The sequence below is a fragment of the Stenella coeruleoalba genome, assembly GCF_951394435.1.
Source record: "Stenella coeruleoalba genome assembly, chromosome: 5".
Lineage (NCBI taxonomy): Eukaryota > Metazoa > Chordata > Mammalia > Artiodactyla > Delphinidae > Stenella > Stenella coeruleoalba.
Genome location: NC_137150.1, coordinates 39,102,427 through 39,127,773, shown reverse-complemented (window position 1 = coordinate 39,127,773; position 25,347 = coordinate 39,102,427). Strand labels below are relative to the sequence as shown.

The 25,347-nt window shown below is 35.7% G+C and overlaps 1 protein-coding gene across 4 annotated transcripts in view; it reads right to left on the bottom strand.

The window, feature by feature from the left end:
• The window catches only part of MLF1 (myeloid leukemia factor 1), a 37,802-nt gene that overhangs the window by 5,606 nt on the left and 6,849 nt on the right, over nt 1–25,347 (bottom strand). For 2 of the 4 annotated variants that reach the window (XM_079922078.1, XM_079922080.1), the window contains exons 2-5: nt 13,782–13,929; nt 3,902–3,985; nt 2,678–2,806; nt 491–650 (exon numbers count right to left, since the gene is read on the bottom strand). In XM_079922078.1, the coding sequence (XP_079778204.1) occupies nt 491–650; nt 2,678–2,806; nt 3,902–3,985; nt 13,782–13,929 (521 nt within the window). Of the gene's footprint in view, nt 1–490; nt 651–2,677; nt 2,807–3,901; nt 3,986–9,435; nt 9,478–13,781; nt 13,930–25,347 lie in introns of those variants that run through there. The other 2 variants (XM_079922077.1, XM_079922079.1) reach the window with 2 other exon arrangements.

Here is a 25,347-nt window from a genome sequence, read left to right as displayed (position 1 = left end):
AAATTTTGAAAAACAGTATGTGTGATTGTATGTTTATATATATCAATACATAAAATTATTAGGAAGAAATACACTAAAACGTTAATAGTAGTTATTTGGGGTTGGAGTTATGAATAATTTTAATTTCCTTTATACTTTTTTATACTTTTCGAATGTACTTCTTTGATATCAGAAATAAATAAAAACTCGATTTCCTACTGATAGTCTTACTAAAAAACAATTCAAAAGATTCCATTTTCCAAGTATAAAACAAAAAAATAAATGATACTCAACATTAACAAAAATCACTATAAAAAACAGATCTACAATGAAACACTGAAACCACAATTTTATTACTACTTTGATAACGTATTCTCTACATTTACACTTCATAAACTGTCTGAAACAACATCATATAAAATGTTTCTATAAAAAATATTCACCAAGTTCTATGGGTACAGCTGCTATTTTAACTTTGAGAGGAAGAATGCTATTTTCTCTGATAACTTACTTTCATTCATATTGATGAACTCTTGATTGACCTCTTCATCTCCAGTCTTCTTGTTCTTTGACTTTTTAATGACATGAGCTCGGTCATGGAGGTGATGACCAACAGCCATTTTTTCTAGTCCACTCTCAGAATCTCTCAGTGCTCTCCTAGTTTCCTTTACCTGTGAAAATGATGAAAATAAAAATTAGTTATTATTTAAATAAATATAGACTATAAACTCCTCAGAACCTGTTTACCTATAGAGGTAAGAATATAAATCTACTGCTCTAAAAATAATGGGTACTCAGTTCCACTACCAACTTGTAGTAAAATTATGGTAATAGTTCTCTGATATTTCCTGAACTGCTTACAATTAAAATGTCTAGGACAAACAGAACGAATATAATTATTAAAACAAAGAATAACTTAATTATATTAAACTTAGTGCCTTCAACACTGTCCTTGACAATTAATAGATGGGAGTACATACTAGCATTCCTACAAGAAAGGGCAACTAATTATTCAGCACTCGTGAAATGACTTATATATTCTATTTTCATTTAAGTCACCCATTAGACAGGCAAACCCAAATTTTCTTTACTATAAGTACTAACAAGGAAGTGGAGAAATGGGAACTCATACCAAAGTCTGTGGGAGCTAATTGTCTCAATCACTGTGTGATAATAACTTGGTGATTTCTAGGTAAGGATGAAGACACACATCTCCTCCGATCCAACAATAGCATTCCTAGCCCTTTTGCACGAGGAGACAGGTATAAAGATGAATAGGTGAAAAATTATAAACACCTAAATATCTATCAATAGAAAAATAGATTAAAAAACTGTGGTATAGGGCTTCCCTGGTGGCGCAGTCGTTGGGAGTCCGCCTGCTGATGCAGGGGAAACGGGTTCGTGCCCCGATCCGGGAGGATCCCACATGCCGCGGAGCGGCTAGGCCCGTGAGCCATGGCCGCTGAGCCTGCGCGTCCGGAGCCGGTCCGCAACAGGAGAGGCCACAACAGTGAGAGGCCCGCGTACCGCAAACAAAACAAAACAAAACAAACTGTGGTATATTCATATTTTAGACATTTATATAGAAGTTAAAATAAGAAACCAGAGCTACACATATCAACTTGAATAAATCTCAGAAGCAATTACTGAGCAAAGTCAAGCTGCAGAGGACACGTACAGTATGAAACCATTTATACAAAGTTTAGAAACCTGTAAAATAATTCACTGTATTGTATATAAGCATACATAAGTAATAAAATTATAAAAGCATGCATGAAAATGATAAATTCCAGGTACAGGCATACCTTAGAGATACTGCGGGATCTGTTCTGGACCACCACAATGAAGGGAATATTGCAATAAAGTGAGTCACATGATTCTTTTGGTTTCTCAGTACACATAAAAGTTATGTTTACACTATACTGTAGTTATTAAGTGTGCAGTAGCATTATGTCTAAAAATGCAATGTACATACCTTAATTTAATAACACTGTATTGCTAAAAATTGCTATCATCTGACAACACAGGGTTGCCACAAACCTTTAGTTTGTTAAAAACACAATTTATCTGTGAAGTGCAATAAAGTGAAGCCCAATAAAACGAGGTATGCCTGTATAAGAAAATGGTTGTCTTTGGGGGACGGAGAAAGGGAAAAGGAGGAGGAGGAAGGAGTATATTGGAAGCTTTAACTGAATCTGTAACATCTTTGCTTAAAAAGGAAGCAAAACAAGAGACAACTTAAATAGAGAAAAGTGTTAATGATTTGACTAAACTGGATTGAAGGAGTATGGGGTACTTATATTATATTATTCTCTATGTCCTTTCTGTATACTTGAAATATTTTATGAGTTAAAAAATTCATCTACTTCAAATAGAAACTAAAAGTAGACATTTATTTCATGAAACAAAGACTTCTTATAGTGTCTACTTACTTTGTCAACATGTAAAGCTAATAAACATCCATGGATATTAACATGAAAAAAGGCACCTGGGGCAGGGATGGAGGTAGGTGGGGGAGACAAAGAATGCCTCAAAATAAATACATAAATACAGTTAGTTTTATTGCTTTTCACACTGACCTGTGTTTTCTCCCCCCATCCCTTCCCCTGACCAGTACCAGGTCAAATTTTAATAGTTAAAATTTGATATAGGTGATCTATGATTCCACAACTTTATAAAGTTCCAAGAAAATACTTACCCCTCCTGGAGCCCTGCGGGTTTGAGTTGAGGCCTGGAAAACCTTTGGTGGTTCATCTCCTACTTTGGAATAAGTCATAACTGAGGAAGAACTAAACGAATGTCCATTTGGATCCGTTGAAAGGTTACCCTAGAGGTACATATAAATTGTAAATCCAGTGAGTTCAGTCAAATACGAAGAAATAATGTCAGAGGATTCAAATAAAGTAACAACACTAGCTAGAAGTTCTACTAAAGATAGTATATATGATCAGTATGATGTCCAAATGGTACCCCCATGAAGGCCCTAACCTCCTTCCATTTTAGGTACCAATTCACACTCTCCTTGTAAGGAATAATAAATGACAAGTGATTCATTCAGAAATCCTCAAATCCTTTGAGGTCAAAGACTTGTGGCTTAAATTTATAGATGCCGTGCCCTGAAGCATGTAATACTTGTACAGTCAGTGGTTGACTTTTGTGTGCAATTTTGCCAATGTTGAGCCAATTAGCCATATGCCAAGAAGTTTTATACCTTCTGTGGGTACCAACTCCTACATTTCTAAAATCATTAATAATGTCCTAGATTTGGACATTCTGAAATGATCCTTAGATTTCAAACTGGATGACTAAAATAATATGGGTGGTCTTCATACTGAATCAAGTTATTTTGATTAATATCATGAGTAGAAAAGTAAGAGTATTAGTACTAGTTTATAAGTGTTTGGACTGTATGAATCTAATCCAGTGCCTAAACATCATTCCTGAAATTTCTATTTTCAGAGTTATTTTTTAACACTAAAACTTAATTTCTTAGATGCTACAAATCTTTTTAAGTAGACAAGTTATACATAATAAAAAAATCTAAATTCATATAAAACATTCATTTACAATAGTGATCTTCAGCAGAATAAATGTTTTTGAAGTTGAATGTTTTTATTTTGAAAGTTTAATTAACGCTGCTTTTCAAACTTGCAGGTTCTGAGATCATTTTGGTAGGCTGTGACCAGGATTTTTAAAATATGAAGTAAAATAGAAAATATCAGCACATGCTGTAAACAGTATGATTATTTTCTCATGAAATTTTTATTTCAGCTGTAAAATATATACAGTACACAAGTACTGTCATGATGTAAGATATATTTTTCAATCACTGTGGACCATGGTTAGAAAAAGGTTGAAAGCCACTATAATATAGGATACCAATAACTGAAAATAACATTCTCATCAGTCCTTTAGTACTTACAAAGTTTCTTTGTAATTCCTGCATGCTGTTTCGCATATTTAACATCATTCGGTCCATTGCCTGAAAAGGGTTGACATCTGTACGCTATAGGATATTAGGAAGTATGTTATTAACTATAAGCACAACACAAAGGAAGCAAAATCAACATTCCCAAAACAGCTGAAATTTTTTTTTTTTGATTTTTGCTGTGGGGTCTCATGCAGTGATCGACCAGGCAAAGATAATTTAAGGACTATATAATGAAAGTGATTTGTTAAAGAAGAATTTGAAGCATACACAAAATCCTAAACAGCCAACATACAAATGGTTAGGGAGTTGTAACACTATAAATACATGCATACATACATGTGTATATATCCACACATATATACATGCAAGAACATATAAATACACACACACATAAAATTCAACTTGCTCATAACATAATCTGGTTAAAATTTAAATACTGAGTGGTGTATCCTTGGCTGTGGGACAGCTCTAGCATAGACTAGTCTTCCAATTTTTCCTTCTTCCTTCTGGATATCCTACCAGGCAAATAAATAAAACCCAAGTATAAGATGACAGTGTTCCTTCCAGCAGTCCAACATGGGTGATAGAAGCTGCCTCTGGAGTAATCAGTACTCCTTTCCATCAGACTTGGACCCAAGTGATATAGGTTGATTCCACTAACAGTCCTTGGATTTGCTGCCCACCACTGCCAGCTCAGTAGGGCATACACTTGAAGCATGAGGTATGCTCCTTTATTTATTTAAGTAATTTATTTATTTTAATAGACCTTTATTGGAGTATAATTGTTTCACAATACTGTGTTAGTTTCTGCTGCACAACAAAGCGAATCAGCCACATGCATACATATATCCCCATACCCCTCCCTCTTGAGCTTCCCTCCCACCCTCCCTATCCCACCCCTCTAGGTCATTGCAAAGCACTGAGCTTATCTCCCTGTGCTATGCTGCTGCTTCGCACTAGCTATGTATTTTACATTTGGTAGTGTACAAATGTCGATGCTACTCTCACTTCGCTCCAGCTTCCTCCTCCCACCTCGTGTCCTCAAGTCCATTCTCTATGTCTATGTCTTTATTCCTGCCCTGCCACTAGGTTCATCAGTACTTTTTTTTTTTTTTTTAGATTCCATATATATGTGTTAGCATACGGTATTTGTTTTTCTCTTTGTGACTTCACTCTGTATGACAGACTCTAGGTCCATCCACCTCACTACAAGTAACTCAATTTTGTTTCTTTTTATGGCTGAGTAATATTCCATTGTATATATGTGCCACATCTTCTTTATCCATTCACCTATCGATGGACGTTTAGGTTGCTTCCATGTCCTGGCTATTGTAAATAGTACTGCAATGAACGTTGTGGTACATGTCTCTTTCTGAATTATGGTTTTCTCAGGGTATATGCCCAGTAGTGGGATTGCTGGGTCATATGAGAGTTCTATTTTTAGTTTTTTAAGGAACCTCCATACTGTTCTCCATAGTGGTTGTATCAATTTACATTCCCACCAACAGTGCAGGAGGGTTCCCTTTTCACCACACCCTTTCTAGCATTTATTGTTTCTAGATTTTTTGATGATGGCTATTCTGATCAGTGTGAGGTGTTACCTCATTGCAGTTTTGATTTGCATTTCTCTAATAATTAGGTGATGTTGAGCAACTTTTCATGTGCCTCTTGGCCATCTGTATGTCTTCTTTGGTGAAATGTCTATTTAGGTCTTCTGCCCATTTTTTAATTGGATTGTTTGTTTTTTGATATGGAGTTCCATGAGCTGTTTGTATATTTTGGAGATTAATCCTTTGTTGTTTCATTTCCAAATATTTTCTCCCATTCTGAGGGTTGTCTTTTGGTCTTGTTTATGGTTTCCTTTGCTGTGCAAAAGCTTTTACGTTTAATTAGGTACCATTTGTTTATTTTTGTTTTTATTTTCATTACTCTAGGAGGTGGGTCAGAAGAGACCTTGCTGTGGTTTATGTCAAACCACATATATGGTTTGTGTTTTCCTAAGTTTTCCTCTGAGAGTTTTATAGTGTTTGGTCTTACATTTAGGTCTTTAATCCATTTGAAGTTTATTTTTGTGTATGGTGTTAGGGAATGTTCTAATTTCATTCTTTTACATGTAGCTGTCCAGTTTTCCCAGCACCACTTATTGAAGAGACTGTCTTTTCTCCTTTGTATGTTCTTGCCTTCTTTGTCATAAATTAGGTGACCATATGTGCATGGGTTTACCTCTGGGCTTTCTATCCTGTACCATTGATCTATATTTCTGTTTTTGTGCCAGTACCATACTATCTTGATTATAGTAGCTTTGTAGTATAGTTTGAAGCTGGGGAGCCTGATGCCTCCAGAGGTATGCTCCTTTAGAAGAACAGTTAAGAATTCCTCCAGAACAGTAGTTTCTTAGCCAGGAGTGATTTTGATCCCAGGGGGACATTTGGCAATAATTATACTCATTTTTGTTTGTCACAGCTGGGGAGGGTATATGACTGGCATCTAGCGGTAGAGGCAAGGGATTCTGCTAAACATCCTACAAAGCATAGGACAGCTCCCCAGAACAAGAATTATCCAGCCCAACGTGAAAGTAGTGGTGTCAAGGCTGCAAAACTCTGCTCTAGAAAGATCTGCTATTGATTTTAAGTTTTATCACTGGAACAATCAGCAGGAATCAAAAAGTGAAGCACATATTCTAGTGTGTCACCCAAAGCATCATCTACTATTATAAGGAGTGTTTAGTTCAAGGAACTCCCCTGCTCAAGCAGGAGGAGTGTTTTGAATCCTGTAAGGCACTGTTATTCAATGCTGGTATTTCAGCCCTTCTGGATATTCTTTTGCTTTGTGCCAAGCTGGGACTCAGTAAAGAATCATCAAAGGCCTGTTTATGTCTCTGCCTTCTACTGGGTTTTTATTGCTAGTTACAATAGAAAATAGATGAAAAAAGCAAATTCCTTTTTAGAATCTGCATTTAGCACAGTAGGGAACAACAATGACACGTTTAGGAGTTACTGATACATCTTTAGGATGCAAAGGACTACAATAGAATTAATCTGCATTTCAGAGATTCAACACAATTCAGGAAATGTTGTGAATTTTTTGCTTCAACATTAGGTTGAGAATCAAGGCTGTATAAGAGAGAACAATTCAAGAGAGACAGAAGGGCTGGCCTAAGGAAGGAGAGGAGGAGGAGGAGGAGAAAAAGATCCGATGTTTGGGGTATATTCTGTCTCTTCTCAATTCACTATCAAATCAGCCATCAAAAGATGTATCTGTACTTGCTATGGGGTGGCCCAACGCCTTGACAAAAAAGTGGAGCTACAAATTAGAGCGGAGATTCCAGTGGGCTTTTGAGGCCTTCAGGAACTCTGTACAGCTGCTCTTCTCTGCCTAGAATGTTTTCTCCTGACTCTCAGTATAGTTTCTTCTAATCATTCAAGTATCACCTCCTTAAGAAGCCCACCCGTCTAAACTAATCTCTGCCTCACATCCACCTGTCACTATATCATTACTCCATCTCCTTCAGAGTACTTTGACGATCTGAAATTATTTTGTTGTTTATTGTCTGTCTTCCCACTCTGTAAAAATAATCTCTGTGAAGGCAGGGCTATATTCTCTGTCTTACCCACTACTAATTCCCAATACTTTAAAAACAACTCCTGGCACATAGGAGGGCTCAATAAATATTTGCTGAATGAAGGAACTAATTATCTCTAATTAGTTAACTAATTAGCTCAGCTCAAACCCATATATCCAACTGTTTACCAGATAAATCCCACCTGGACAGCCCACAGATGCCTCAAATGCAAAACACCCAGAATTGAAATGACCTTTCTGAACACCCCTGCCCTCATACCTGCACTGCATCAATGCTCTCTGTTCCTAGCTCAGTGGCATTCCCATCTACCTAATTCCTCATGCCACAAAAATAAGCATAATACTTTCCTTCTCCCTCTCTACTGATCCATCAACCCAAGTTATCAACAAGTTCTATCCATTCACCTATTTAACTCTTTCTCAAAGGAGATTATTTCTCCTTATCACCACAGCTATTACCTGAGTAGAAGCTATCACTAATACTTCCCAGAATACTTGATCAGCCTCCTAGTCTCCCTGTCTCCACTGTGATCCCTTCTAACCTCTCTCCTCCCTGCAGGCACAATGATCTTTAAAAAATGAGAACCTGGGGGCTTCCCTGGTGGCGCAGTGGTTGAGAGTCCACCTGCCGATGCAGGGGACACGGGTTCGTGCCCCGGTCCGGGAAGATCCCACATGCTGCGGAGCGGCTGGGCCCGACAGCCATGGTCGTTGAGCCTGCGCATCTGGAGCCTGTGCTCCACAACGGGAGAGGCCGCAACAGTGAGAGAGGCCCGCGTACCGCAAAAAAAAAAAAAAAAAAGAGAACCTGATTCTACTACTGTTTTGATGAAAATTCATCAATTGCTCCCCCTGCTCTTAAGATAATGTCCACAATCCTTACCAGGGCCAAAAGAAGTTGCCCTGGTTACCTCTCCATCCTCATCTATACACACTCTCCAACTCACATCCTAGGGCCAAATGACCCTAAACACCTTTGGGCTCCCTAGCCTCTAGGTTTCTGCACATGCTGTTTCCTCTGTGTTGAGCACTCGTCTTCTCCCCTCCCAGATTTTCCTGGCTAACTCCTATTAATCCTTAAGGTTCAGGCAGTGTTCTCTAGTTGACCTGCACTCCACCATCCCAAAAGGTCTGGGCTACAGGCTTTTTTCTGCCTGTGCTCCCACAGCATGCTGAACTTCCTGATCATTTTTACTGATAACTCTGTGCTATAGCTGTTTTCTTTTTTCCTTCATCACTTGTCCCACTAAAAACTCTGGTCAGGAAGGACAAATGTTATATGTCAAACTTTAAGGAGAGAAATGGCTGAAGTCTAGCACAAGAGAATAAAAAAACTTTTTCATGAGAGCATAGGTGCATCCATAGGAAATGTTCCAATGTGATGCTATTTTCTGTTACTCCTCAGATTGCCTTTAATGTGTTAGAAGCTAGAGCCACAGAAAACAGGACCAAAGGCCCGGAGAAACAGGGGTGGGAGCAAAGCTGGTTGCAGAGTAGCCATGCTTGAACATGGGAAAGGAAACGCATGAATGAATTGGCAATAGAGTCCTAGAGAAAGCAGCCAATCTGAGCTTTTCCAGATGTGCTTGTCTATCTACAGTTTGGTGGGTTTTCACCTTTTGAAAAGTCTTCATAAGCTTGGGGAAGTTTCCAACTTTTAAACACAACTGTGGGGATCCCTTTTGCAAATCAAGTGAGTAGTCATCAACTAAAATGTACTTTTTCTTTTGGAAAACTGATTTTATTATGTTGGTATTACTTACTTCACAAAACACAGGCCTAAACACTCTAAGATAAATTTAACACATGACACAAGTTTTCAGTAATAAATGCTAAAAAGCCATTATGAAATTGGGCATGCCAATTCAGTTTGCTTGAGTTAATGAAAAATAAATATTTGTCAGAAAATATTGCTCAAATGGTTTGTGTCTTATGATATGAACCATACTACCAAAACTGCCAAAAGGCACAAGAGAACTCATCACCTAGAAAAAAACTCCAATTAATTTTGGTTATGATATTTATTATATAACAATCTCTGAAAAAGAGAGAAATGCACTGCATAATCACATAGTTCAGAGCTAACCAAATTACAGAACCTTTTAATCAAAAAGAATTCAACATATATTTTTAAAGTTATCTGCTTATTATTCATTGTAGAGCCTGACAGGATCCTGGCAGGCAAATAGAGAGACCATATATCACTTTTAAATAAGACTACTCTAGTATTTGTTAAAGGCAGTTGAAAGAGAAAGTATTTGCTATGGATTGAGACAAACATTTCTCAAAGGAAATGCAAATTCACACCAAAATTAACACATAAGGTACAACGATTAAGATTATATCATCTTTCCTTTGTTCAACTATTCCATATTTTTTTAAAAATCAGTTAATCTTTCCTTTAACCTGTTAAAAATCAAAAGTATCTAAATTAATAACATTTCAAAAAATTAGTAGAGCTATTTGGCCAAAAATTTAATGAATACCTCCTAAGAACTAATTTATAGAATAAGTAATATGGACTTCAGAAAGGATCACACATAGATATTTAAAGATATCTGGAGTCTTCGATAGGAAAAAGAACATTAAGTATAATAGATAGAATAATCAAAATTAATAGTTCATAAATTATATTTCTCAATAGGTACAGATGAATGAAAATAAATTTTTAGATTCGTATACAAATTAAAAACTTTCATTACTTGGAAGTTTTAAATGTTGAAAATAAATTTTGAATTTCTTGGTAAAAGGTATATATAAAGTTTTACCATTATTCTGTGATAATTTTCTCCCTGTGTAAGTTATGACAAAAAAACTAGAGAAAACTGTGTTTATATTCAATTTTATAAGTTACATCAGTTGATATATACTTATACTGTATATGTAGAACAGTAATCTCCAAAGTGTATTGATGTACCAGTAAAATTCCTCTTTCTGTTTCTTTTTACTGAAAGGAAAAACAGATTTTACATTGACTCTGGCACCATCTCTCAACCTAATTGTCAAATGGTCACATGTCATATCTTGAATTATAAACTGCCTAATTAAATAAATTTACAGATTAAATTATAGTTTTAAACAAACGAATCCTCTCAAAATGGACAACTGGCTTAAAAGTATCCCAATAAAGAAATCATGAACTGAAGAAACTGCTAATAGTACAAACACAGGAAAACGGCAAAGCTGATGCTTCTTCTACTTCTGTAGGTGTCTCTGTTTTCCCTCCTAATAGGGCTGTTAAAGATGACAAACGTCAAGAAATGGGCCAAAAATAAAGAAAAAAGTTATCAAGTGTCTATTTGAAATATAAATTTTCATCCACTATGCTTAAAAGCATCAGCATATGGCTCGCTACTTAATCAAAATACTCATTTTAAAATTTATAACTTCATAAAAAGAGAATAAAAAGTTTGTGTAAACTGTTAATAAAAGTTCAAATAGAACAGCCAGCATGCTCAGAAAGTCTACTGTTTTCTTCACTGTGCTCTTTTCAAACTAGGCAGCCATCTTTTTCATCTTCTGCAGTCAATTTCTAACTTCTGTTTCTACTTTCACATCTAGTTATGAGACACTGACTTAGAAAAGTCAAGTTAGGATACAGGCCTTCTGTTGCTACTGTTGTTTGTTTGTTTTTGTTTTCTTTTAATTAATTTATTTAGTTTTGCTATTACATAACTCTTTCATACTGAGCCATAAATATGTCAAATGTATCACACCCTAGGGAAAAAAAGGTGAGCCATATCTCACCAGTACAAATTATAATGTACCGGGAAAGAAAAAGTGTTTTGGCTAAAAGAGAAGCTGAATGTTCCTTGTAAAACTGGATGAAATTCCTATATTTAAAAATTACTACTGCCCTTCAACTGCCCTAGGACAGTGCTCAGTACTCTTGGTTGGCAAAGAGTTTTCATAGTTTGAACAAGAAAAAACCCCACTGGTGTTAGCTTTCTAAGACAGTTGATACAATACAATGTAACTGAAGAAGAATGTATACTACTTGATTTTAGATGGGAGAGGCAACTAAATACTACCTAGCAGTATTGACTATATAAAAAGTTATAAAACTCAAAGTTTTATGAAATGGTTTTGTCTAAATCTGATATAGTAAAAATTACCATTTACTTTTTATTTAATAGGTAGATGAGTACTGCAGTTTTTCTTGGGAAAATGTTTAAAGACATTTTTATTAAATTAAAACATAAGACGATAGGTTCACATATAGGTGATTAGTGTACTTTACTCAGCATTGGTTTAAAAAAAAGCTAAAAGCTTTCCAGTCTATTTGAATATCATCATGCTCTCCATTAAGGTGGCCAATAGCCACGTGTGGCTATTTAAAATTAGTTTTAAAATAATTAGAATTTAATTAAAAATTCAGTAGCACTAGGCACATTTCAAGTGCTCGACAGCCATATGTGGCTAACCACACTGAACAGGGCAGATTTAGAACATTTGCATCATCCAGAATGTTCTATTGGATAATGCTACAGACTTTAGCCTACATCTATGATTAACAATCTTACACAAAAGTTAATTTATGTCACTATAAACCAGACAAGGTAGCAACGATTTTAGTTTTCCATTCAAATGTTGTTCTTGGCCTTCCTTTATATTCAGAGTTGTTTTCCTGCTTGACTTTCCTTATTCAATCATCACATTTATGCAACCATATTACTTCAGCTGTGTGGGTGTTTTTGGTTCCCCAAAACTTGATTTCAAGCCACATTGGCAAGGTAACTATGAGGCAAGCTAAAATACAAATAGTTCTAAATTATGAATCGTATAAGCTACAGTTTCACAGAAATTTATCTATTTGGTTACATATATTTCTTATTCCAGCTCATTAAACATTCAGATGTTTTAAGCACAAGTACCCAGGAAAGCACAAGTACCCATTTACCTCTACTTCCAATGGATGACCAGCAATGTGTTTTAAGCACAAGTACCCATATACTTCTACTTCCAATGGATGACCAGCAGAGTTACAGCTTAGGCATCCTTAATAAGAACTTTATATATATATATATATATATATATATATATAAAATATAACTTTATTATAAACAGATCTCCTTTCTATGCTTACAAGGGAATAAAATTGTCACTTCTTTTTCTACAAAGCCTACGAGTAGCTCATTTATGCACGTAAATACAAAGCACTATGTACAGCCCTACTCTTTCTTTGCTGTGGTTATAGCAGATATATAAAATGCTTCAATGCTCATGTGAAAGATAAAATTTCAGAATGTCATATTTGATTTTTCTGCTCTCTTTGACAATTTTTTCCTTTGACCTTAATTTTCAACTTTTATGGAAATTTATAGCCCTAACAGTAAAAAATATATATAATGATACCACATTAACTAATTTAAAAAATAACTGGAATGTAATTAATATATATATTGGAATAATATATATGTGAAAAAGAAGGTGAAGATTACTTTCATTTAAATGGCAAATGCAATGTTATCCATCAAACGTCTTAGGAGTATTTGAAACATTTTGCTCTATTTAAGACCACTGCAAATAGAAAATACAAAAATGTTTTCCTGGAAGATTCGGGAAGTTTCCCAACTGACCAATTCAAAATGTTTACTGAGTTCCAAATATCTACATTTCTATTGCAGAGATTTATCTTTTAGAAAGAAACTCCTGTGGATTTGTTGTTCGAGAACTGCCATTCCTGAGGCTGAAGAAGCAATAGAAATAAGCAGAAAAGAAGATACTTAAGGTATATAAATACCCTGTTTTTTTTTTTTTTTGAGTTGAGTATGTTTGTAACCTTTTAGTTTTGCTCTCAGACAAGACTTCTGAATATATATTGTAGTTTTGCAAGGCTTTTGAATACAATTAAAAGTTAATCTCAGTTTTGAAGGTCCAAGGTAGCCATGCAGAAGACTGGTTTTTCCTGGTCCAATAGAGATAAAGCATTATACTATCATTTTTTATTTTAAAGTGGGAAAAAAAAGTGTTGTATGCAATGATATTTCCTTGCCTGTTCTAATGTAAGACATGGGAGTAAATGATGAGGTGAGGAAAAAACTATATACATATGGAAAACAATGTTTTAAGTTTGGCTTGTAATATATAACTTTATGGTGCTAAAAGTTTTAGTAGCACAGTGGAATTCTATACAATTAACAATTCATTGTTAAAGAACTCAGCTTTCCAACTGGTCCCTCCTTTTACATAAGTTATTTCTATAACATAAATATTAGTCATATCCTGTTGTCAGAGATATATTCTTCTGTAATACTTTTCTTTACTAACTTTAAAATAAAGAACTTACAGTCAAGGAATTTTCTCCATCCTCATGTCCCGTATGGTTACGAGCTCTTCCTCTGCCATCAGAGATGCTGAACAGGTCTCTTCCAAAAGGTTCAGAAAAATTTCTCATCATCTGTCGCATACTTCCTTGGTGTGCCATAAAAGAATCACTGTTGAAAATACATATAATCATGTAAGAGTAAGTGTTGGAATTTAAATAATAAGTAGGCAGCTTAATACTACAAAGAATGAATTTGGGCTAATATGCTTGTTAAAGAGACAAAAGAAGAGTTTAGGAGAATAGAATTATCTCATAAAGACTCACTATTCATGAATACAAAACCTGTTCTGTTTGTTACCTACCATAATTCACTTATGTATAATAGTAAAAATATACCTTTATTTATCTCATTGTATGAAATTGATAAACACAAAGTAACACATCTCAGGTAGTTTAAGCCAGCACTAAAGGAAATGGCAAAAAAGGACTGAAAAATATTGCTACTAGGTAGAGGCCACTTTGGGCAGTCTACATACATTCTAGTGAGAGCTAATAAAGAATGCTGGCTTGTTTATTTTTTAACTCTTATTTATTAAATATGAGCATTGAGAACCATAGCTATGTTATGAATACCATAAAAGATACAACATTATTTTTTAAAAAACAGGGTTTTTTTTGTCTGAATGTTATGGAGTTGTAAGAGTTCTTTATATATTCTAGACATCAGGCTTTTATTATATATGTCTTGTAACTACTTTTTCCCCCAATCTTGGACTTGCCTTTTCATTTTCTTAACATCAGCTTACTGAGCCACACAGCCAGGATCCTTTGTTAGGTCTTCAGTTTTCACCAGACTATGACCTTTGCATGGAAATTTTATTTCTGACTTAGTTTTCTACCTCTGCCTTTCATCTTTAACTAACTCCAACTCCTATGACATTTTACATATCTCCATAAGCATCTTTTATTTTTAGAAGATGAGGAATAAGTAGAATTTAAAACATGAAGGGAAGAATTGTAATAGAAAGTCAGAAGTGGACAATCTGACAATCTGAGGGGAGTATCGTATAAAAGAGTAAATTGTGTTGATTATTCTACCGTACCTTCTAAATTTCCTGTCTTAAATTTAAAAGGCTTCCATTTTTATTTTACATCTTCTAACATGGGAGATTTATTTGTAGTTCTTTTTTTTTTTTACAAAATGTTCTAATATTACTGAACTTAATTTCAGTTAGGTATATTATAGACTTGATTATCTAGTCTCTGATAAACCAATGAACTCACTAATTTATATGTGTGGTACCCAGCTTCTAAGATGGCCCCAATGATCACCACTCCCTGGTATTCATGAGCTCATGTAAACCCTTCCTCCCCTTAAGTATGGCTGGACTTACAGACTTGCTTCTAATAGAATATAAGTGATGGGATGTCAATTCCAAAATTAGGTTTTTAAAAAGACTGTGGCTTCTGCTTGTGTGCTCTCTTAGCATGATGGCTCACTCTGCAGGAAGCAGCTGCCACACTATGAGGCAGCCCTGTGGGGAGGCCCACATGAGTGAGCTTAGGGGCAGGTTTTTGAGACCAGCCAACAGCCACGTGAAGGAACTTGGAAGCATATTCTCCGTCAGTCAAGCCTTAAGATGACGACAGCCTTGACTCACAACTTGATTGCAGCCTAAGGGCCCGAGTTGGAACCGCTAAGCTGCTCCTAGATTCCTAACCAACAGAAGTTATGACATAATCAATGTTTGTTTTAAGCTGCAATAGATAACTAATACATATTACATCCCAAAGAGCAGTGTATAACACATTTAAAACTGCCCTTATTCTGTCAATTTTGGTAGTTTCATTTAATGACTGGGAAGGAAACAAATACAAATCTATAAAAATAAGTAGGTCTGTTTCTGCATCATGAGAAAATGTTTTCTAGATTTTCACCAAGTTTTGAGACTATGTTTGGGATGGTATGAATATATATATATAAGCTTCTATGGCATAAAACAAACCTCAATTGAGGGTGGTGTTTCTTAGATAGGTTTCTTAGATAGGTGGTCTTACTCCAGAGCAGTTGAAACTGAGGTACAAGAAGACACGGAACTTGTATTCTATTTATTCCTCATCTTCTAAAAACAAAAGACGCTTATGGAGATATGTAAAATGTCATAGGAGTTGGAGTTAGTTAAAGATGAAAGGCAGAGGTAGAAAACTAAGTTAGAAATAAAATTTCCATGCAAAGGTCATAGTCTGGTGAAAACTGAAGACCTAACAAAGGATCCTGGCTGTGTGGCTCAGTAAGCTGATGCTAAGAAAATGAAAAGGCAAGTCCAAGATTGGGGGAAAAAGTAGTTACAAGACATATATAATAAAAGCCTGATGTCTAGAATATATAAAGAACCCTCACAACTCCATAACATTAAGACAAAAAAAACCCCTATTTTTTAAAAAATAATGTTGTATCTTTTATGGTATTCATAACATAGCTATGGTTCTCAATGCTCATATTTAATAAATAAGAGTCAATCAAAAGTCACTAAGGAAGAAGTTCGGAACTACAGGTACTGACTACATCGGAAATGCTTCTCTATGTAGCATGCTCCCAGGTGAGTGGAAACTTTATTTAAGAACAGTAAGCAACTCTCCCAAGAAATGGTGGCTAGACAATATGATATACAGGTTCAAGTTCAACAAATGTTTATTTTGTATATTGTGCATCAAGCATAAAGGTTGATTACTGGTCTGGAGGAACTTCTGGTCTGACAGAGAAGTGAGACTTTATGTTTTAAAATTAAGATTTTAAAACTTAGATATTATATTAGTTTACTATTGCTTCTGTAACAAATCACTACAAATTTAGTGACTTAAAACAACACAAATTAATTTTCTTACAGTTCTGGAAGTTAGAAGCCCAGAATTGGCTAGAATCATTGTGTTGGCAGGGCTGTATTGCTTCTGGAGGCTGCAGGGGAAAATCAGCTGCCTTTTTCTAGTTTCTAGAGACTGCTCGTGTTCCCTGGCTTATGGCTCCTTTCCCCATTTTCAAAACCTGCAGCATAGCATCTTCAAATCTCTCCCTGAGACTTCCATATTTAAAAGATTCTTGTGATTAAATCGAGCCTGCCTGGATAATCCAGGTTATTCTCCTATTTTAAGGTTAGCTGATTAACAGAGTTAATTCCAACTATAACCTTAATTTCCCCCTGCAATGCAAAATGACATATTCACAGTTTTTGGGGATTGGGACATGGGCATCTTTAGGGGGGCATTATTCTGTCTACCACAAATACATTCCTAAAATCACTTTATTTAAAGCAATTTCCAATTGTTCCTGTCAGTCTGCATAAAATAGTCTTAGAAGATTGAAAAGCTATAAAATACAGCTTGTGATTAACCTGGCACTAGTGTGCTGAAGGGGATTTCTATGACTGATGATGAAGACAATAGATTAAAGAACTTGAACCTGAATTAGGACAAGCCAAAAGACATCAGCTCTGAAAGCACCAGCTCTTGAAGAAGTATCCACCCCAATGGCAGCATTCTCTCTGACTAATGGCCTGATTTGTAACTATTATTTCTTGTTATAATTCAAGGGGACTTTTGAGGTCCTTTATTAGACAACTAAATAATTACAATTTTTTAAAAGTAATTTATGAAATCCATGCCAACGCAAACTACCTTCTGTTCTTAAAGTACCAAAGAAAGGCTTCTGTTATACCTTGCCTCTCCCTCCCCCAAACCCTTTCCTGATACTTTTCCAGCTACTGTCTCCTTTCTTTTAGCACTTAAAATCTTCCAATAGTCATCTATACTTGTGTCCTTTATTTCCTTGTAGCTCATTCCCTTTATTTCTTTACAAATGCCTTTTCCTTCCCTTCACCTCTGCAATAAAACGCCAATGATTCCCTTAACCTTCCAATTACTGAAACCCAAAGGTCATCCCTAGTCCTTGAATTCTCCACAGCATCTGGAACTCTGGGGGCAATGCACTGTTCTCAGCCTTGTTTGATAAATTTCTCCTTTAAATTCTCCTTTCCTTCTCGCCCTTGATGGAGCTTCTTTAGTGTCACAGATAGATTACTGATGTGTCAAAATGTTGATACCTCATCCTTGTGGCAGCCAGGTGGGGCCTGAACCTGCCAAAGTCTCTGGCGCTGGTTACTTCCAGCTTCTATCAGTCTCTCCTCCTTTGTACTCCAAGTTGCTTTGCAAATATTCTCTAATTGTAAATGATGTTAAAATGCTGAAAAGCACTGCCCCCTAAAGACATACTTCCTCTGGGCTTTACCTGGTCTTCTTTTCCCTGCCCTCTGTGCATTATTTCTTTTAACTTGACCATGCTTAAAAGTCACCAGAGGTACCCATTAAAATGCAGATTCCTGAGACATACGCCCAGGGATTTTTGATTCAGTATATCTGGAGCATGGCCCAGTAATCTGCATTTCAGCAAGCATTTCAAGTAACCCTAATGCAGATGTTCCAAGGACCTCAAATGAATAAACACTATAATCTGTCCTCTTCAACCACTTTATCAGGGACTGTAGTTCAATTTCTGCTTGTTTTGATGCAAATGGTCTCCATTTATTTAACAAATATATACTGAATACCTATGTAGAAGGCCCTGTGCCAGGCAGTGGGTATAGAGCCCTGAACTTTGGAGGGCTAAAATCAATTTCAACTTCCTATTGGCCAGGAAGTTGTAATACTTTTTGAAGTACTCAGAGTATAAATTACAATGATAAAGCAATTATTGAACATTTGCCCATTTCTATCCAAATAAGTCTGTGTTTACTGAAGTATAGTTGATTTACAGTATTATATTAGTTTCAGGTATACAACATAATGATTCAATATATTTATAGATTATACTCCATTTCAAGTGATTATAAAATACTGGCTATATTCCCCGTGTTGTCCAATACATCCTTGAGGCTTATTTATTTTACACATAGTAGTTTGTACCTCTTAATCCCCTCTCCCCGCCTCTCTTGCCCCTCCCCTGTGCCCTCTCCCCACTGATAACCACTAGTTTGTTCTCTATATCCGTGAGTCAGTTTCTGTTTTGTGATAGTCTTTCATTTGTTTATTTTTTAGATTCCACATATAATGATAACATACAGTATTTTGTCTTTCTCTGTCTGACTTATTTCACTAAGCATAATACCCTCCAGGTCCATTCATATTGTTGCAAATGGCAAAATTTAATTCTTTTTTATGGCTGAATACTATTCCATTATACATATACCACATCATCTTTATTCATTCATCTGTTGATGGACACTTGGGTTTCTTCCATGTCTTAACTATTATAAATAATGCTGCTATGAACACTGGTGTACATGTATCTTTTCAAATTAGTGTTTTCATTTTCTTTGGATATATACCCAGGAGTAGAATTGCTGAATCATATGGTAGTTCTATTTTTAGTTTTTTTGGACAAAACTTTGTAGTGTTTTCCACAGTGGCTACAAAAATTTACATTCCCACTGACAGTGTACTAGGGTTCCCTTTACTCCATATCCTTGCCAATATTTGTTATTTGTGAGCTTTTTAATGACAGCCATTCTGACGAATGTGAGGTGATATCTCATTGTGGTTTTGACTTGCATTTCTCTGGTGATTAGTGGGATGTTGAACATCTTTTCATGTACCTGTTGGCCATCTTTATGCCCATCCAGTGAATTTTTTTCCTAAAAATACTGCATTTTTCACTTCTAGAATTTCTATTTGGTTGTTTTTGTTTTATAATTTCTCTTCCTCCACTGAGATTTCATATCTTTTCATTCATTGTAAACATATTTTCCTTTACATCATTGAGTAAAATTATAATAATTGTTTTAAAATCCTTCTTGGTTAATTCCAACATCTGGATCAGTTTGGGATCAATCTCTATTGATTATCTTTTCTCTGGAGAATGGGTCGCATTTTCCTTTTTTTTTTTTTTTTTGTCAAGTAATTTTGGATTGTATCTGTAAATTGTGGCTATTATGTTTGGGAGTTATATATCTGTTATACTCAGGAGTAGTGTGGGTTGCTGTTGTTGTTTTAAGCAGGCAGTTATTCTGGCTGGCCTTAATATTAAAATTCTGTCTCTTGAGTGGCAGCTCAATTCTCAATATTGTTTTTATCCTTGGCTGAACGGCTTTATGTCTCTCCCGCATATACAAATGTAAGGCTCCAATGGAGACTTGTGCAGAATTTATTAACAGCTCTTAGAGATCACCCTCTCTGATTCTCTCCCCTTTTGGGACTTCACTCCTCATTTTCCTGTGACTGTGGCTGCACTGAACTTTGAGCCTGGTTCTTAGCCAGACAGTTTCAAGTCTTCTATCAGAGTTTTAGCCACCCCTACATAGCACAGACCAAGCTTACCCATAGGCTACCATTGCTTTCCCTTCTTCCAACTGTTGAGTCACCTCCAGTGTATGTCTGATTTTGGTCATTTTCCAGTACCTTCTACAGAAAGTTGTTTTTGTGTTTTATTCTGGCATTATACTGTTATCTGAAGGAGGGCTGGTACAACTGGAGCTTTCTTGGCTATGCTAGAAATGAAGGTCTCCTGAATATATTAATCTCACATTCTATAGTCTTTTTTGTTTCATTAGTTTTGTTTCCTTAAATGTTGGTTCTTCTGTTTGGTTAGTGTAGCTTCTGTCTTTCGTGATGTTAGTTTTCCTCAAATGTTTGCAGTTATTTACATATTTTGAACAAGATAAAGAAATAAATGGATGCAGGGACATGAGTGGTTAAAAGTCTTTTAAGTGAGTTTATAGATCTGAATTAGGAGGGAGAAGCTGGAATGTGTGCTCAGTCCTACAGTTTGGTTCAGTATTTGAGATTTCCTGTTTTAACCTCCTCCCCAAACCCTTTCAATCCAAGGCCTAATAGACTACTCTCTTTCTTCTATCAAATTAGCTTCTCTAGCTTTTTACAATTTTCTTTTATTTTTACTGTGGTAAGAACATTTCCTATGAAACCTACCCTTCTAAGAAAATTTTAAGTGTACAATACAGTATTGTTAACTACAGGCACAATGTTATACAGCAGATCTCTAGATCTTATAATTTTCTTTTTCCTTCATTCCTGAGACACAGAACAGCAAAGGAGTACCTTGGGAGCAATAATTTATCCCCCTAAAAAGGAAATGAGGGGAACGTAGTGTGACTGTAGACTTTAATCCTCCCCATCATGTATAGTTATTTTCACTTACCTGCTTTAAAATAGCAACACAAAGGAGAAAAAGACGTTGGGGTTGGAAGGGAGCTACAGATTGGAGGAAGGGGAAGAGGATATAAAAGACAGATTGGCATTCAATCATTTCAACTTCCTTTCAATGTGCCTTTTTATACTGCAGAAGCTCAAAAGGTAAAATTTAATTTCCTAGACCCCACTGCAGCTAAGATTCTGGATTTAGGTTCTGCCAATTATGGACAATGGATAACTGGAAGGTAGAGATGTGGGAGAGTCTGTATGTACCATTAATTCTGTTTGTTGGTAAACATGATCACAGAGCTATGTAGTTTTTCTGTAGCAGTATTAGCAACTGAGAGTGTCTCATCACTAGAGCTTTATGGGTATTGGGGGACAGGAATTGAAATCCATTTCGCTGATATGGTTGCTAGCAGGTACACAATGGCTTTGGAGTTAGGAGTAGCAGCAGCTTCCCAATTTAGTGATTCCTAACTTGGGAAGTGGCAGTTGCTTCCCCAGTGGTCTGGATGTGATGGGACTTTGAGGGTCATTTCTGAAAGTTTAACCTAGTCTGTTTCGTCAGCCATCACAGTGATTCTCTAAGCCATCTAATGCCCTGTAATAAATCATTTTCTGCTTCAAGTTGCTAGACTAAATTTTGTTTTCCACAATATCAACGTAGGTGGGAAGGTTTACTCCTTTTATTTTCGTCAGCCTTAATCCCATTGCAGCATGTCTGAACAGTACTGACTGTTTCAACTATTTTATTATCTTTCTTTTATGTACTCCTCAATATTTTTCTCTACTTTCTTTTCTTTCCCTTGAAGGGAAGGCATAGGTTACCATTATAGGGAGTCAAGGGGAAATTTTTTTTAATTTAAGTTAAAAATAAAGTCTTGCTATTTGTTTTAGTCCTCTTTATAAAACAAAGACATTTGAAAACAGAATATCATACAGAAAATATTATTTGTCTTTTCTGCCCAATTAGAAGCTTCTTGAGGAAAGGGGACACATCTCTCTTGCTCCCTCTACTGTACAAAATTATCTGGCCCACAGATGTTTCTGGACTGACTGATGGAACAATAACCAAAAAAGGATAGGAAAAGAGCCATTGAAGACTTTTCAGCACTTTAAAAGCATTCAGATGGAATATAATGCCACCTTTAAAAGTGCAAGGCAGATATTTATGTATTGATATAGAAGGATTAGCAAGATATGTAGTATACCTCCATTTATATTTAAACAATTCATGTACATATGCTTATAAATGTATAGAATATATCCCTAGGAGGCTATGCAGCAAACTGGTCATAGTGGTTGCATTCTGAGAGGGTGGCTAGATGTTTGAGGGCCAAAGGTGGGAGGGTCTTTTTTTGTCTTAAATTATTTTATTGAAGAATAGCACATATAGAAAAGTGCACAGATCAATCACAACTGTACAGCTCAATGAGTTTTCCCATTTTTAAATGTACAGTTTAGTGTTAACTATATTTGTTTTGTTGTGAGGAGGGGTCTTTTAGTTATGTACTCTTCTGTACCTTTTTGAGTTTTTGCCACAAGCATGTTTTACACATTCCAAAAACACATTTTTGAAAATGTAAAGCACCTTGATACTTTATAAAATAAGGTATTAATTGCTGGATGTTGGATGTTATTAAATTTTAAGAGATTTTCCTCATTTTTTAAAGTCTTATAGTGCATGTGTAAACATGGAAAATTGAAATGGGAAAAAAGTTCTACTCCCACTAAAATGCTGTAAAATAAAGTACACCAATTTATTTCTGTGAAAACCCTAAAGCTTGTCAAATTTTGGTCTTCATGGTAAGATGTTACTAAGATTTTTGCTTCAATAAATTAATATTTCCCATCTGTTTTCAGTTAGGCATTAGTTTTAATTATATGCTAAGACAGAACTTTACTCCAAAAAATATTGTGTAGTTCTGAAGTCTTATTGCCTTAATTCGACTTGAACATAATTTCTGAAAATTGAATGTAGAAATTTATGTCGAATGTTTCAAATGATTAAACTGATTCTACAATAACTGGTGTAAAGGTGAGTGTTTTTAAGTTGTATAAAGGATTTCCAGCAATTATAGTCTTCTACTCAGAAAGCAGTGCCATTTCCCAGGTACGTGTGATGATATTACAAAGTATTAAAATAAAAAATAAAAAGATGAGGGCTTCCCTGGTGGCGCAGTGGTTGAGAGTCGCTCATGTCCCCGTCCAGGAAGATCCCACATGCCACGGGGCGGCTGGGCTCGTGAGCCATGGCCGCTGAGTCTGCACGTCCGGAGCCTGCGCTCCGCAACAGGAGAGGCCACAACAGTGAGAGGCCCGCGTACCGCAAATAAATAAATAAATAAAATAAAAAAATAAAATAAAAAAAGTATTCTCTAAATATATCTAATAGGGAGGCTGTTTCCTGACTGTTTTGTTCTACAGATCTGTTTACTCTTGTGCAGTATCAATTGTTTTAAAGGAAACTGGTTAAGTAGAGAAAGAAATATATTTATGAATGACAAATAGCAGGTCCTCTGCATACCTGACCGAAACGATAATTTTCAACCACCCCTGCATTAGGACCACTGCTGGTCTGGATGATTGATCCATATTCTAAAAAACTGTAACATGTCGGTACTCTTACTTCTTCATTTGTTCTCCTACTGTCACTCCCTTGTCCTTTACACACCAATCCACTTGTGGACATTGCCCTGACTACTTTCCAGCCTCCTTCCTGCTGACAAACTTTATGCAAAGTCATAAAAGGAAAGTGCTCTCCAGTGTGTGCAGGTTGAGGATGCTCTTAGTGCAACAGAACACAAAAATTTCAACAGGAGTCCAAAAATTAAACTGTTCTTAAACAAATTAGTAACCGAATCTCTGAGAATGAAGAGTCTCTTTAGTTGAACGTTCAGTATTAACTACAGAAATGTACTTGTACTAAATTCATTTAGGAAATAGGATAAACTGAAGACACTAGAGCATTAGGTTTATTTAGAGATTATTCATATTTCATTCTTTCCAACTAAAAACAGACTCTAACATACTACGAATAATCAAGTAAAGATATTATACACACAATGAAGAAAAATATCATAAATAATTTTCCCATGAATTCTTACAGAATTTTTAGTTTTGGATTTTTGTCTTATTAATAGGAGCGATGGGCATGGAAAATTTAACAGACTACTATTCCTAGACCTGCCACCTGTTAAAACTTTGAGAATCACTATTTTAGCAGAAGTATAGGCAACTAGTACCATGCAGAAGTTGTGACAATTTAAAAATTAAGTGGATCAATGGCACACAATGAGAATAGAGGGCAGAAACAGTTTCTCAAAATCAAGTTTCCCAAATCAAGACGTGAAGATCAAAAGTTAGTTTACAATTAAGGAATCAGAATTTGGTGTATGTATCTCCCTACTTTTTACTTAAAGAGACAGAGTTTCAAGTAGTTCTAAGACAAATAAATGAGTTGTCTAAGAAATAATTTCTAGTTTTTACCTTAAAAACCAGACTGTTCCTAAGTATTTCATATCTAGATGATGATATTCAATGCCAGATGATACCAAGAAATTGGAATTATTTTTAATTTTGTTAGATGTAAATATGGCATTGTGGTGATGTAAGAATACAACAATATTTTTCAGAGATGTGTTTAGAAATACATATGAATAAGATGACAAGAAGTCTGGAATTTGGTTTAAAACACTTTGGGGACTTCCCTGGTGGTGCAGTGGTTAAGAATCCTCCTGACAGTGCAAGGGACATGGGTTTGAGCCCTGGTCCGGGAGGATCCCACATGCCGTGGAGCATCTAAGCCCATGCGCCACAACTACTGAGCCTGTTCTTTGGAGCCCGTGAGCCACAACTACTGAGCCCACGTGCCAGAACTACTGAAGCCCGCACGCCTAGAGCTCGTGCTCCACAACAAGAGAAGCCACTGCAATGAGAAGCCCGCACACCGCAACGAAGACCCAATGCAGCAAAAAATAAATAAATAAATAAATTTATTTAAAAATACCCAAAACGCTTTGGAGACAGCAGCAGTGATAGAGATGGGTAAAGCAGGTGTAAATTTTGAAATTTTGGGTGCGGGGTATGCAGTATTGTTATACTGTTACACTTTTGTAGTATATATTCAAAATGTTTCATAAAAATCTTTAAAGAATAAAAAAGAAATAGAACTATGTAGAGTTAAAGAATTTCATACCATCTGATGTTTTTAAAATGGATGAGTCAAAAGAGAGTCCTTTTGCTGAGATCTCTATACTCACTGGACTTTTAGAGCTTAGAATATGGGTACAAGTATGAAGATTAAAATATTCATTCTAATTAATATGCAGTTACTTAAGAAAACCAGTCAACTTTCCCTTTAGATACATGGATGACATTCAACTGC